This window comes from Hirundo rustica, chromosome 7 (assembly GCF_015227805.2).
Source record: "Hirundo rustica isolate bHirRus1 chromosome 7, bHirRus1.pri.v3, whole genome shotgun sequence".
Lineage (NCBI taxonomy): Eukaryota > Metazoa > Chordata > Aves > Passeriformes > Hirundinidae > Hirundo > Hirundo rustica.
In genome coordinates this window covers 26,925,636-26,941,578 of record NC_053456.1, presented here as the reverse complement: position 1 = coordinate 26,941,578, position 15,943 = coordinate 26,925,636, and the positions used below count along the sequence as shown (strand labels likewise).

Genomic DNA, 15,943 nt, shown 5'->3' with positions numbered 1-15,943 from the left:
AGTTATATTGGCATAGAGAAAATTCAGTTCAACCTCTTCAAACACATCAAAAATTTTTAATCAAAGCCTGAGTTTAATTAAAGTCTGTTCTGTTTCCCTGTGCAATTGTGCTGATAGGGATCAGCAGCATTTACCAAAGTTCAAGCAGCAGGCACCTGAAATTGCTAGATTATACATTTTTGGTGTAAGTAATATAATCATCTTTAGTACAGCATGCTCCACAAAACACACAGTCTTTCAAGGGCAACTTAGACAGAAGGTTTAGAAATACTGAGGTCATTGGAAAGCACAGTGGACCTGCAGAGAGAACGTGGAGTAACTTCTCAAAAAGTAGGGCTGATCAGGTATAAAGCCAAAAAAAAAAAAAATCCCCAAGGAAAAACCCACACCACCAGGACAAAAAACCCCCAAGAACAAGCCAAAAGCAATGCACACAGTCCACATGTGACTCCTTCAGCACATGAAAAAATCTGAACAAAATACAAACGCAGACCTAACACCCCCGTACTTACAATTATGTTCAGATTTGCAAGTTAAGATGATTACACCATAATTATTTCTCATCAGCGAGCAGCAAGGGTTTCATACTTGGGGGGAAAAACCCTTGTGCTTTTTGCCTTATCTGCCAGCTATCCAACTGGCACTTTGAAAAGATTTTCATAACAAATTTTAACAATTTTATTCCCTAATCAGTTCTGTCTGTTTCATTTAAACCATTGAAACCAAGATGATGGCAACTTCAAACATTGCCCTGCAATAAAAAAGGAAATGCTAATAAAAACCCTTTCCATTTTCCATAGATGTGATGCATATGCATAAACATGCAGAATTTACTTATAGCAACCTTATATATTTCAGGAAGCTCTGAAGTCTGCATTCAGAAAGACAAAGATATAATCATGGCAATCTATTCAAAGCCAGCACACATTACTAAAGCAGAATGCCCCAGCAGTTCATAGAAATAACAATAACTACTACTAGAATTCTGCGTAAAGCCAAGAAAAGCCTGCATCCTTTCCCTGCAGGAGATATTTTGTCTTTCAAAAGCTATCCATTGGAATATTAATTTGAAATACGTCAAAACTTGATAGAGCTGACAGCGGACAACATAGTGATTAAGGTTTCCTAATTAGCATGATAATGTCCATTTAAGACTTGTTCCCTCCTCTCTCGCACAAGACCAAAAATTCATTATCAAAATAAGCCATCAAATACAGTAGTTTGCTATCACGGGAGTATCATCAGCAGAGAAGGGCAATGGACCATCACACCCGCACACATCTCCACCAGCCAAGTGTGATAAGGTTCCTGCAAAATGTTCCAGTAAAACCACAAGAAGCCGTGTTGAAGCAGCTCTTTCCTAGCAGTTGACCAAAAAATAAAAAAATTAAAAAGAAAAAGACACAGCAGTCCCACTTCCCCACTGACCAACAAATATTAAAGCTTTCTGCACTTATGAGACAAAATTAATATCTACAGGCATTGTACTTTGATTTTCTTGAACTTCCTTCTACTTTTTATACGTTGAACCTATCTAGTTTTCTGTCTTTATCACAGACCAGAACTTGCAAGTCTAAGAAAAATGGACACAGAGGAAATAACAAAACTAACCTTTGAACATTTAGTAAAGTTTAAGTTGCCAAATAAAGGGGTGGGGGGGAGAGGAGGGAGTGGAGGGGTGGCACAAAACACACTGCGACAATCAGCACAATACTCAATTACACAATTTCAGCAGCATCAATGCCAATTAGTACTGGCTGCTGACCCCTAATTTGACCTGGAATCCATCCACAATCTTAACCTGATTAGGACTTTGCGCACAACAAACATGAAATCTCACTGTTGCACATTTATTTTTCTGCCTTAGCATCCTAAGTTTTACTCAATTTAAACTAAAATGACAAAGTTAACATATAAGCATCGTTATGGAATTTACTAGAGCATCTTCAACCATTTCCCTAAAAATGTCAGAGTTTAATTTTGGGCTAATTTGGCAAGTTAAAAGCTAGATATATAGGGCTAACATTTTAATTTAAATTAAGAAGTAAAATTAGTGCAGTAGTTTTAGTTATGCCATGTAAACTGTACCATTCGCTGTGAAAAACCATATTAAACCTGCAGCTAACTGAAGGTTTTTAACCTCTAGAGAGGAAAAAGCAAAGCATGTACTGTCTCAGAGTTTAATGTCATGATTCCTGGAACACAAGGTATGTGTGGAACACAGCTGTCATTTGAGTGATTTAAACACCCAGACACCTCAGTAACATTTTTCTATGGCTGAGGAGACAAATGCAACAAACTCTCAAACTGCAATATCCAACAAAGTTTCATTTCTGCACCTACAAGGAATGACCGCATGCATATTTTCACCACTGACGCAGAAAAGGTGCATATTCTGAAGGTAACAATTGTTCTTACATGACCATGCATAGTCCAAGTCCACTCAACACCCGCACAAGCAAAAGGGCATCTCAGTTATTTCTACAACTGGTCCTTTGGAGTCACACAGCCACATCCAACTGTTGTAAAATTCTATTTGCCGTCTCAACTTCTAACACAAGTTGTAGTGAGGAGAAAGAAAATCTTGTTCTCTCCTTCTGCCCCACACAAACAAACAAAAAAAAGCAAGCTAGGAAGTTTTCTTATTCAACAGCTTCACAGAGGCTTCTCAAACTCGTGGTGTTTACACTAACACAGGTGAAGGCAAAGACCTGAAACAGGTCTTGGCAGATGCACACATCCTGTTCAATGGAGAATCATGCAATACATGTGACACCTGTGATTTTAAGGAAAGGCTGTTGTCACAGGATGTCTATGAAAATAAACAGTGCAGATATGCAGCTTATAAATGCTTTGCTTAAATCTAATTAGTATTTTAGTACTTCTTTTCTATTTGCACTCAACTTACCCTCCAGTCCAAGACTCCTATCTCCATTTGTATGTCCATAGTTAACATAGAACTGTTTCAGAGATTTTCATTGCCACTCTGACATGGCAAGGTTTGCACCACAATTTGCTGCAGTCCATTAACATGAAGAAAGCTATCAGAGTGGTTCATATGAAGTCTAACAAAATTAGCAACTTTCTTCCCAAGAAATTGCCACAAATATGGTTTAGTAACTTCCAGAAGCTTAAGAATGCTACTACTTGAAATTATTGCACAGATGCAACAATGGAGTCCATAGGGTATAGTGCTTTGTAAATTACACAACTACCAAACAGAATAAATACATAATTAACAATCTAGAAGTAGCTTTGGAAGCTCAGCAGTTTCGTCTAAGGCCTGTTCTATGCTAACAACAAGAAACAAGCACCTTAAAAAAAACCCAAACCCACAGGCATAAGGATCTAGTAATTTCTCCATTTCACATCTGACCCCTCCTTGCTCTCCTCTCCGTGTCCATATTTAGCTTATATCTCTATGCAGTTTCGGCACAACAAAACAGCTTAAAAAAAAAAAAAAAAGCAGTGGAAACTTCTCCACTGTTACACAAAGAAATATGAGCTTGTGCTGGGATAAATCCTTTGTCAGCATGCCTTACATTTCTATGTAAAAGGGCACATTACTTTCATTTAAGCTCCTCAATCACTTCTTGTGTAAGCTCACTACAGTAAATGGACTTTAACCAATCGTGTGTGTATCCCACTGCAGCAGATACTAAAGACCAGTACAACATCCATCCTATGTATGGAGCTTTTTTCAATTACCATTTTTAACTGGATCTGTGCTTCCAGCCCTAAAGCATGATGATACGCTGAAGAATCAAGAATCCTCTCAAAAAAAGTAAACCTCTAACCCAGAGTAATAAACAGATATCAAAACTCAAAGTTGAGCATTTAGATTTTTGTTCTTTGCCCTACTCTGACGGCACATACCAGGGTGCTTGATAAATTGCTCACTCCACCCCCTTTGTAACTAAGTTTACATAAAAGCCTCCTCCTTTTTGAAACCTGTCTTGTCTCAAAGGTTATTGACCCTCATGTTCAGCCATCACAATGCTTAATGGGATGGTGGAATCCCCACTGTAGCTTACACATGGGACACACCGGTCTTAGATACCACACCTTCACAAAGCTCATGTTTAAAAAAATTAATTAAAATTCTAGCTAATTTTTCACATGCAGGAAATACAGTATTTCAAATTTACAAATACAAGCTAACTTGAGCCATTTCTAAAACAAAATCTGCTATGCTTATGCCTATGGGTCTCAAAGATCTTGTTCTTAGGATATTTAGGAAAGTTATTTCAGTAACTACTATGGACGTGTTCATAACTTTTTCTAAATCAATTTTTCTACCTTGTGGCCCTATTTCAAATCAGAACAGAGCCAGGCATGCTGAGAGGGCTGCTCTCCAGCCTCTCCTTAAGCTCAAGATATCCTCAAACCTAAAGGAAACAGAAAAGACAAAGCAGAAACTAAGAAGAGGTGATGTAAAGGAGAAACAGCCACCAGAACTCTCAAAATTAAACAAACTATTTGAATAAAAAGAAAGTCATTTAAGACAGGAAGAAAAAAAACCAAGCAAATTTTACACATATTTCAGCTCATTATCTTTCAATCCAATATCTTCTCAGCTGAATGGCCATGAAAAATAAGATTATTCTTTTAAATTTTCTGTCTTTCCAGATGGATGTCAAATAATTCCCCCAGCTCATATATGGGTAAGGGCAAGGCAGAAAAGGGGACAAAGACCCTAAATAAAATTACAATTCAAAATTTATAAACAACTAAATATAGGGAATAAAACCAGAAAAATATTCCAGACATATCAATTTTGCCCTGTATGAATCAGCAAACTGCAGTCATGCAGTCTGCACAAATGTCCATGTCACACATTTCAACTGAGCAGAATTTAGAGGAACAGCAACGTGGAACTATTTAAAGAACTCACGAACCACACACAACACAGACACCACCAAAGGAGATCTAAGCGCTTCTGTTTTCTGAAGAATCACAGTAATTACAACAAAAACATAGTAAGATTAGCTCGATTATGGAGATTGAACACAAAAACACACACTTTGCACTTTTGGAATGTTAGCCAAATGCTTGTATAACAATACAAGATAAAATGAGATGTCATTAACTACTTTGTCCTGTAGAAAAAAAACCCCCACAGAATATGCAGAAAGAATTCCTGGGAGAGTGTTTTAACAGATTTGAACTACACCAACCATCTCCATCAGGTCCTGTGCTGAACAATGTTACACGGCCAGGGAATTTGGCATTTTTCAATGTCAAATGATAGTGATGATAATCACTACTAAGAGATAAATAAATAAATAGTTTACCACTTTGCAGTAGTTATACACCTAACATTTTATTTCTCTGTCCTAGCAGGATCTCTTTCCAGATGTCACTGGCTCTCCATGTTCAGGCAAAGTTAATAAATTTGAGCATAAAATCTACTGTTTCCCTACAGAATTACACCAAGAGGTGAAGGCAGCAGATCTGAAACAGGCAGTGAGCAGCAGAGGCAAGCTGGACTGCCTGCAGAACAGAAAATAATCAAGGAAGATCAAAAAAGTGACTTGCTAATGGTACTGTCTTTCACTAATCATCTGAATTGATTAATAATAAAAACATCTGTTGAGCCTTGTGCCCAATTTCATATATTTAATAGAAAAATGTAACACTGACAGAAGAAAGAGAAATTGCTGTGTGGCAATATACATACAATAAAAAGCTTTTACTGTTCTGGATAATCTGCAGCATGGAGTGAAACAGTTTGCAGACTATTTTACCCAGTCCCTGATCTTGGTTTTTATGTTCTCTTCTTCGTAGCACAGCTGGCAATACAAAATTATGTTTTACAGTAGGGTTTTCTGAAAAAACTGTATTTTATTTCATCAGAAGTGCCCCTCTACCTCCTGAGCTTTTAGCTGGAGCTCAAAAACTAAAGTCAGAATTCTATACAAAAAAAAAAGAGATCCACTGAGTCACTCCATAAATCTGTCCTATGACTAAATTAAAAAAAAAAAAAAAATTATTTGTCTTGCTATTAGAAGCAGGAATTACCCAAGCAAAGGTGCAGAAAGAAAAATTCAACCAGCTTGCCATTTTATCAACAGTGAATTATAAAAGCATAAACTCAAACTACTTTCTTACTCAAAACACCCTGATGAAAACAGCATTAGATTAGTCAAGAATTACTTCTCACAATTATTCTGTTTGGAAATGAAAATAACTGACTGAAGTAGCAGTCAAACTGTGCGGCTTGTGACTGTCTCTGCTCAGATCAGTTTTCCCCGAAAGGGATTTCTTTAATGATTATTTCTATGGCACAGATGTCCTTCGAGAAGACTCAGCTGGAGAAGCCTCCACCTTCACTTCCTGATACTCGTTCATATCTTAATACAAGGAAACAAGCATCAAAACAAGTAACGGGATCAAAAATTCTTTTCCAGCCCAGACAAGTCTTTGAGTGAACAGATGATCTCGATCTTTAAAGATCCTCAACTCATATTGAACTGCTCGGTAAAGAGGCAAACAGGTCTGCCTCTCCTCCTACAGAGAACAGGGAGTATCACATGAAGTTCTCAGGTAACAGGTTCAAAACAGAACAGAGGAATGACTTATTGACACCACACACGAAGTGCAGCACTAACTGACAGAAAACATGGTAGCTCCAAAAACCATACATAGGCTCAAAAATTTTATAAGTTAAGTATATCCATGGAACAAATCCATACAACACACCATCTGCACTGAGACTGGGAGAGCTGACCTAAGGAGTAACCCAATATTCTGGAAAAGAGTGTAAGAGTAAAGCACCTGCTGTCAAACGAGCACCTACTCAGCCACAGCAAACAGCAGAACTTGGAACAATGATCCTGTCACATTCCAGGGTCTCAGAGCTTTAGTCTTCAGGAGAGAATAACAGATCAGACCAGTGTGGCTGTTCCTGTGAAGAATGGAGCTTGCATCGCCCAAAAAAACCTCCAAACATAAAACAACCCACCAGCAAACAAACACCACAAACAGAAAGAAACTAGGACTACTGCTCCAGCCCATCACTTCTCTAAAACTGAGGGGAAACAGTGACTGTGATACTGTCCATAAAATATTTAGCTCTCTAATGATGCCTGAGAAGATAATTTCCTTCTCCACCATTCACAGCTCTTTTTTTTTTTTTTTAAAGCATTCAAAGAAAGCAAGGTGAACTAAAGAAAGATCTTTTCCATCCTTATTGTAATTAAAGCAGCATTAACCATTTTATTCAAACTACAAGAGGCGTCCAATGACATAACTGACTACTAATACAACACCACAGGAAGCAACATGGAATTTTAGGGGGGAAAAAAGATGTAATATTTAACTAGTTCAAATATGTATTCTGATATTGATGGGGCAAAAACCAAAACAACAACCCCACAAGCCTTTCTCGTCATCTCAAAACGGAAAACACTTCAAGTCACTGTCAGTCATACAGCTCTCTACTCCAGAAAACAATCATGAAGAGCATAACACTAAACACTGTCCGGTGCTAGAGAGAATATTGGATGCACAGGCAGAGGAGAGTGGTTCCTATAATGTAGCTCACAATCTGTTAATCCAGAATGCACAGCAACACAAATTGCTGGAAACATGGACTTTTGAAAGCTATCCAAGAAACCCTGCAGCTTTCCTCTAGCTTAACAACACAAGCAGGAATCCCAGCAAATCATAACTAGCTTGGCTGTATACATGCTAACATAACTTTATCCTAGACCCCTTAATCTTTGCAGTAATTATTGCCACCATGAATTAATACCAAAAAAAAAAAAACAAAAAAGGCAAAAAAAAAAACCACCCAAAAACCAAAACCAAACAAACAAAAAAATAACACAACCTGAATAAATCACAAAATATACTGATTATTTGTACATGGAGTTTCAATGACCTTTCCTTCCCAGAGGACATTCAGTTGTTTGTTGGGGTTTTTTTTTTACACAATATAAAAATCTCTTTTATGTTATTTCCTTGTGCATATTATTGATTTCTCCAGGCTGACACTGTAATTATGGTGAAGCTTCCTTCTCAAAACACATTGTAGCAACACTTGTAGGCCCCTTGAAATTATGCAGACTCACTTATTTGAGGATGCAGCATCAAAGAGCTTACTATATTCCCAAAATATCACATCCCTCATATTTGCAGTCTGATTTTAAAAGAGTATGGTCCATACTGAAAGAAAAGGAAATACAGGAAGCAAAACGTGGCCAAGGAGGTCAACTGATTGCACAAACATTTTCTTACCGTGAGTTTTTAATGTACGTGGGGGGTGAGGGGAAGGCGAAAACAGCTACTGAAAACCTTGTTAAACCTTGAAAGGGATGCTGGACCAGAAGAAAAATCCTGCCAAGTGCACTCCTCTGCTACAGTTCTGTTCATGCACAACAGATCACACAAAGCCAATGCTCTGTGATCAGAACTGAATGCCCCTGGTGATAGATTCAGCAATACCAGCACAGTTTTGTGCATAATACTCAAGTCAGGCCTCCAAGCACCATGAAGAAAACAAATCAAAATAAACAAAAACAACCCCCCAAAACAAATAACAAGGAAAAAAAGCACCAAACATAAATAAAACTAGGACTTTTATCTTTCTCTCAAAGAATAAAACCAAGGTACCTAGTATCTGACATGTCTATGGGTCACTGAAAAAAAATTCCGAGAAAAATATCCACATTCCTCAGCACTACTGGACTTTGGACACATACACACAAACTTTCAGCCACAGTAAAAAACAAGAAACACTTTGCAAGTCTCTGACAGAACTGCATTCTCTGTAAGACAGGGATTTAAACACCTCACAAATAAAGAGCCCTCCTACAATTCCACCCCCCCATACATCACAGCAAAACAAATGCGTGTCTTCTCACCCTGAGAAAAGACTGCTCTGAATCTTCCAGACTTTATCTCACAGCGAAAAACATTCAATGCTGAAACCAGACTGAGGCAGTCTGGATTAAACAGATGGCACTCTGTTTAGAACAGTTTCACTGTTAATAACATGATAATGGCATTCCTCCTGGAAATCTCCTCATGCGCTTCCAATATCCCTATTTAAAAAAAAAAAACCAACCCTGAAACCCAGAAGTAAATTTCCATCAAAAAGGCACTACAGTCTATCCCAAAATTCTGCCAGCATCATGCTGTAATGTTTATTCTCATGTTAATAATCAAAAATTAATATAACAGTTTGCATTCTGCTAAAAAGAAACAACATTGTATTATATACAACTGGGGAATAAGTCTTTACGAGTCACTGACTGTGTGGTTAACTTTCACCAGTCTCTTTCCAGATGAAGTAGACTACGTACTCAAGTTTGATGAACATAAAAATAATTGTAATTAACCAGATACTAAGGCAATTGACACTTCACAGTCACAGAGCCACACGTGCAAAACGCCGAGCTCCCGACACAAGCACTCTGTGAAACCAAGTCACCACCTCACTCAAAAGGCAGCTATCGAGAGAATTCTTTACTTTCACCTACCCTTCTGTGCACTTCCAGGATTTCGGGACGTCTCCCCACTTCTCCTATGGGAACAAACACCAATGTTCTTTTAAGACATACCCACCGAAAACCGAAACTCGGCTCGCTGGGAGCTCTGATTTCTGCCCCAGCCTCTTCCCCTGCCGAAGCGCGCCCCGAGGGCGGGCAGCGAGAGGGCACTGCCCGGGCCCCGCCACCGCTCCCCGCGGGCAGGGCGGGGGGCCGGGGCTTACATAACCGCGGGGAGGGGACCACTGCTCGAGAGGAGACGGAGCGAGGAGAGAGGGCAGGGAGCAAAGCAGCAGGGCAAGAGAGGGAGCGCTAGCGGCGCGAGTGCTGAGAACGGTTCGCGCCCCCGCACGCACAGACCCTGCGGCGCTTCCGTCCCCGCTCGCACAGCCGGCAGCGACAGACGGCGACGGGCAGCCCGCGAAGGGTGGGAGATCCTCGTTCCCGGCGCCGGCCAAGCCCCGCCGCTCCCAGCGCCGGCCCCGCCGCCCCCTCACCCCGCTCTCCTCCTCCACCGCCACCTCCAGCCGCCGCCGGCCTCGCACCTCAGCAACGCGCCCGCCCATTGGGCCACGCCCCCCGCAAGAAGCCACGCACTGATTGGTCGCTTTCGGCTCAGCTTCTCCTTCCCCCCGACCCCTCAGCCGGAGCCGGCGCCGTCGCTCCCGGTGCGGGGCTTGCCCCGCTGAGCCGTGGCGGGAGCTCAGCGGGCCGCAGCGGCCCGGGAGGGGATCGGGCAGAGGCTCCACGGCGTCCGTGTCGGCACCAGACTAGCGGGAAGAGCCGGAACGAAAGCTTCCCGGAACTCGTGTGGCTGGCCCGCGTTTCCTATAGCGGCCGCTCCTCGCCTGGGTTCCGGTTCCGGGTGGCGGCCGTGTCCTGAGCAGGGTCGCGGAGCGGGCAGGTACCGCGGCGGGGCTGGCACCGGCACCGGGCCGTGCTGCTGCCACCGGGGTGGCCGTGCGCGGGCAGACAGGCGGCGGTGGGAGGGGGGTGGGGTGAATGTCACTGCAGGTTGTGCCCTCCCTGCCCCGCTCCGTCCGACCTCTGGGCACAGTCTGTGCTGCTTCTGCTGGCAGAGAGCGCCCGGCTGGCGCTGCAGCGCAGCCCGCCGGCCGCGGCGTGTGCGTTACAGGGCATAACCTCCTCCCTTACAAAAGGTGAATATTGGTAGGAGAAAGGCCTTGAGTTTCTATCACGGGGTTGGAGCCTGGGGTCTAATTTAGGCGGAGCTTTTCGGGTAATGACAGCGTTAATGCTGCTCTCCAAGTTTTCTCAAGCGAAAACCATTTCTCAATTCCAAGGTTTCTCAAGCGAAATCTGCTTGCCCTCACGGCCTGGAGTCATCTTCAAGAATTACAGGCTTTGAAGCTGTGTCCTGCATTCTGGTCAATTTTCTAAAAGTTAAGGACAGTGAATTTGTTCTTTGCTGCCTGATATGTGTTAAAATGGGAAACCTTGGGTCAAAGAAGGTTCAAGTGCTTTGTAAAAATGGAACCTTAAAAGCTGTCATTTTCTTCCAGTCCTTCGTGATCTCACTGAAAATGTTCAGCTTCGTATCTGTTTTTAAAGAGAAACTTAATATTTTTATAGTTCTCTAAGGTGTATGTAAATAGAGCATTCATATTTCAGTCTCATCAAGCAACAGGTAAGGTGCAGCTCTTTGTCCGTGCATCTGTCCTGGCCCTGTTGAATGCCACAGTTACATCTGACTGAACTGGAGGCAGCTGAAAAGGAGCTGAGGAGCCTAGTCTTTGTTCTTCTCAGTTTTTTCTTCAGAGCTTAGCAATCACAGCTTTCCCATGGCTTTCTGACCTAAGTCAGAAATTTTTATTCTGAACTCTTTGTGATTATTCTGGAAAGTCTGGAAGTTGGGGGAGGCTGGTGTTGCTGAAGTGCATTTATGGACACTGGAAACCATTGGTTTTCTTACACTCTTCTCTGGAATAGAAGGTTGACATAGATGCTCCATGAGTGTAGTGACTTACAACACAGTAATGTTTAAGTTTGCTTTGCTGCACATTTTGCTGTACTGTGTGAAACACAGCACGAAGTCCCTTGGCTCTTTGTTTTACAAAACAAAGCTCTTTGTTCTCAAAATAGGATTTTGCTCTTTACAAAGTAACAAACCGACCTTTTCTGTAGGTATGGGACATGGAAGTGACCACGGCCATGGGCATGGCCATGACAAAGTGGAACTCCCCGACTACAGGCAGTGGAAGGTGGAGGGAACTCCCCTCGAGGAGGTGCAGAGAAGGCTGGCTAAACGGGGTCTGAGGGATCCATGGGCTCGGTAAGTGCAGGAGCCTCAAAAATCATCTTGATGTGTCATCTGCTAGCATCAACCAGACTTTGTCATTGTAGATAATCCTTTCTTCAGTAAAAACAGTGAAAATCAGTCAGAATTTCAGTCAAGTTTTTATTTACTTTCTGTGTGAAGGTCACACCTTGAATCACCTTGACCCAGTCTCCCCATCTTGGAGGCAACCTTCCGCTTTGTGATGTTTTATGCTGACACAGATCAGCATGAAACCAACACCTCATTTACCAAAATACCTAAGTAGTACTAGGTCTGCACATGTGAATAATGCTGTCCTTCTCTGCAAAGAAATTGTGTGCTCAGGTCTTGATGAACGTGATGGAACTTGCACTGACATTCTGAGTATGAATACCATTCCTCATATACAGCAGGAGGACTTTATTTGAAAAGAAGAAATGTACATGTATACAGGGTGGAATTGCATTAAACTGTGAATGACATCATGGAGGATCAGCTTTTTACTTCTCGTGCTACCACTCTCCTTTTTAGATATTTAGGCAGCTGTCAAAACAGGGCTTAATGTATTTCTCCAACATCATGACTTATGCAGTAGTTTGTTGAACCATCCTTTCATCTTGGGGAATAAAAATACCAAATGTCTTCTGCTGAGTAGTCTGGTCCTTCTGTAAGGGAAAGGTTGCATGAGCAAACTGTTCCAGGAGTCTTCATAGAAAAGGCTTTACTTTGAATCACTACAAGAAAAATGGAAGAGCAAATAGGTCATCTGTTAAAAAGTTGTTTCATGCTATAACCTGTGGAGGGATTTGAGGTTGACAGCGCTCTTTTCTTTGGAATAGTTTAAAGATGTAAGCATGAAGTAAATCATACTTTTAATGATGATAGGAATCATTTGAAATATCAACCCTTAATGAACTCCGTAGGCTTGTGTCACATTTATCTTGCTTCTGTTTCTGTGGAGTGCAGAATAAGCTTGTTTTTCCCTTTGGTTCAAACAAAATTGTTTTCAGCAAGCAATAGGCTTGTTCCCATTAAAAAATAAAATTAAAAAAAAAAAAAATATATATATATATATACACACACACAGTTTAATATTGGAGGTTTAGTGTAAATTCCTCTTAGCTTTAGTGCCTACACTTCCAGTTTCAGGAAGTGCTGCAAAACAACACAGTGGAAAAGACACCGTAGTATTTGTTGCCCCTCCAATATAAAAGAAAATTTTTGTTTCTCTGGTAAAAGAAGGGGATTGAGCCAATCATATCAGGGGTCAAATAAGGAAAAAAGTCAAACCCAAAGCATGAGAGGTGATTCCTTCTGGATTTTTTTTTAATTTATGTAAAGTAGTATGTCAGTTCCATAGGACAGTACAAGTATCATGCCAATCTTCCTTAATATATGAGAAATTAAAGTATCATGCTACTTGCTTCAGTAGTGTGGCAGTTGTATTAACATCTTGCACAAGTCCTGAAAGAGTCGCTCTCTCCCTTTTGGTAAGCTGAGTTTATTTTAACAGGGAATCTGCTTTCAGCCTTTATGGCAAATGCATATTAATGTGCATATTAAATACAAAATCAGCTTTGTGAAAGATGTCATATTTGGAAACTTTAAGTCTATATCAATTAGACCCTGTACTGGCACCTAGAAGTTACTCTTCCATGCCAATATGCTTTCATCCTAAGCCACAAAATCTATCTTCACAAGAGGATTATCTGTGAACACAAGTATCTGCCACCCTTGTTTTAAACCCCATATCTTTTCCCAAAACTAGTTTATATTTTATTGCTTAGTTCTTTTTCCTTTTCTTAAGGACTTTTGAGTCCTTACAAGAGACAAACCACCCATCGCCATAGATTACACTGGTTGTGCTATAAATAAATAACTATTTGTAGTCAGTGCAGTGACTAATGTTTCAATAACAATGGAGGTTGAAAACAGCAAGGCAAAACAGTGTGAAGTTTGTACAAGCTAAACACCATCTTTTCAGTCTTTCTTTATAAAATCATCTGGCTCTTGACAGTTAGGGTTGTATTGTGAAATTTAGTGCCTCCACACTAAGATGAGCTATGTCTGGATTGCAGGATTTGTCTAGCAGTGACTAGCCTTTGTAGTTAGTCCAGTCCATGCAAGTGCTAGTGGGCTCTGATTTGTTAGAGAGTAAAAACAGAAGAGTACACTTACATGACTTCGGGAAGGTGATTATGTTCCTATAATTGCGTTGTTTGCTGGCAGTGCTTGTACCACCTTCATCATTCTTGTGTATATATTTTTTTTTTCTTGTTAATTTGTATCACAGTGGCTCCACTGATCTTTTTTCCTTTGGTTTCATTTTCCTTTCTAGTAATGAAGTCTGGAGATATCAGGGTGGCTTTGCAAGATCCATCACCGTGACAGAAATCTTCACCAGGGGATTCAAGTGGGGAGCTGCAGCTTTTGTCATAGCTCTGGGCATTGAATATGCACTCTTTCCTCCAAAGAAGAATGGAGGCCACCACTGAAGATCAAATATGACAACTTAATACTTATTAATCATAAGCTGAAGCCTACATAAGCCTGCTGCTCACTCTGTACTTATAATATACATATTAAAGTCTATCACAGGCAAAGTGTGTTTCTTTGAATTTATTACACTTTTGTGGAAGGATCAAAAAACATGGCAAAAGCAATTTAACTGGCTTTGATCTGGGGAACAAAAAAACCCAAAAACAAACAAAAAAACCAAGATGGCTCTTGAGTTTGCTGTACTATCTTTTAAAGATCAAGATAAACTATCAGACCAACTCTTTCCACACCCTGCCAAGATTCTGTTAAATGAAACTGAGAAGTTCCTTTTAAGAGAAAATTCATAGCATATTTATTACAGGTTTAACAATTATTATTTCCCAGTAAGTGGTAATGAATGACGTGTCACTTCTTAGAAGTGTTTGTTACTATTCACTCTTATGTCTCTAAAGAAAAATAAATATCAACTTAAAGCTTTAAAACCAACTCCAGACTGCCTCAAAGTATATGAAAGCTTACCAAAGATTACACTTTAACATACTGAATAGTTAATTAACCTGGCAAACACTATGCACCAGAATAAAGTGCTCTGTAATCCAGACCTCAAAAATTATATTGCTGCCAAAAGCAGAAGAAAATGTTTAACTCAGCAATAACTGTACCTTATCCTAAAATGTCCTCCACCATACTTGACTGTAATGTGAAAAAAGATAACAACTTTTTCCTTTGCTCTGGTGTATTTATGGATTTATTTATTTTTAGATCTAGTCTCTTTCAGTAATTTGTTTTAAATGCCCTGTTTTTCCTTAAATTATCTTAGCAGCTTCTGGAGGGCTTTAAGAATGCCTGGATTGAAGACTATGAAGACTGGACCTGTGGCCAGTATATGTCTTCTGCAGTACCAGGAATTATAATTGTCAGAATATCCTACTGTAAATTTTGTTATCCCATTAGTAACAAAGAGGATATATTACACTGTTTTTCAATCCAAACAATAGGACATCTCTCACAAAAATGAAAAGCAAAATTAGACAAGAAATGGTAAATGCCACTAAACAATTACATAGTGTACTTCCATGGTGAAGAAATTTAAATTTTTAAACAATCCTGTCACAAATTGCAGGTTTACAAAAAAGTTCAAGGTCCTACCAAAACATGGCTAAAATATCTTTTTTTTTAAAACATATATTCACGCACAATCCTTCTGAGTGAGATTATAATAGAGCTTTATTTTTAGAGCCAATAACCAACATCTGTTACTGTGTGAGTGCAGATGTACTGTTCAGCAGAGTTTGTCATCTTTGTATGACATTGCTCAAGGCGCCGTTCATAGTGCAAAGACTCATTTTAGTAAACTCTTGCCTAATCCTTTACTCAAACATTCCTATCCAGTTACATCATTTCCTGAAAAACCAAGAACCTACTGTGTAAGGTCTGTTGCACAAAACATTCCTATTGTCCCTTTGGTACTCTTACCCAGAATATGCATTTTCAAAGGCTGGTGCTCACTGCTTGTTTTCTGTTCGTTCCAAGACAAACAGAACTCCTAGACTCCTTTCTAGGGAGTACTGAATTTCAAATGGTTGTTCGGGAAAACAAGTAACACAGTTAATTATTACAGTGTTAGTAATCGTTACTGTGTTACTAATGTTAATAATTACATGTAGTAGAA

At 40.1% G+C, this 15,943-nt stretch overlaps 2 protein-coding genes across 11 annotated transcripts in view; one reads left to right on the top strand and one right to left on the bottom strand.

Annotated features, from left to right (window-relative positions):
* HYCC2 (hyccin PI4KA lipid kinase complex subunit 2) overlaps positions 1-10,086 on the bottom strand; it is a 49,642-nt gene extending 39,556 nt beyond the window's left edge. For 2 of the 8 annotated variants that reach the window (XM_040069183.2, XM_040069182.2), the window contains exons 1-3: positions 9,855-9,956; positions 9,486-9,529; positions 8,868-9,047 (exon numbers count right to left, since the gene is read on the bottom strand). The gene's annotated coding sequence lies outside the window, so the exon portion shown is untranslated. The other 6 variants (XM_040069181.2, XM_040069186.2, XM_040069180.2 and 3 more) reach the window with 4 other exon arrangements.
* Positions 10,087-10,145: 59 nt separating this feature from the next.
* NDUFB3 (NADH:ubiquinone oxidoreductase subunit B3) lies at positions 10,146-14,375 on the top strand. Of its 3 annotated transcripts, XM_040069190.2 has the most exons (4): positions 10,154-10,398; positions 10,799-10,898; positions 11,640-11,787; positions 14,111-14,375. In XM_040069190.2, exons 3-4 carry the CDS (start codon positions 11,642-11,644, stop codon positions 14,265-14,267), a joined length of 303 nt encoding a protein of 100 aa, XP_039925124.1. In that variant the 5' UTR covers positions 10,154-10,398; positions 10,799-10,898; positions 11,640-11,641; the 3' UTR covers positions 14,268-14,375. The 3 variants fall into 3 exon arrangements, with proteins under 3 accessions (XP_039925122.1, XP_039925124.1, XP_039925123.1); XM_040069188.2 differs by lacking the exon at positions 10,799-10,898 and having other exon boundaries at positions 10,146-10,398; XM_040069189.2 differs by lacking the exons at positions 10,154-10,398; positions 10,799-10,898 and adding an exon at positions 10,479-10,654.
* Positions 14,376-15,943: the final 1,568 nt, after the last annotated feature.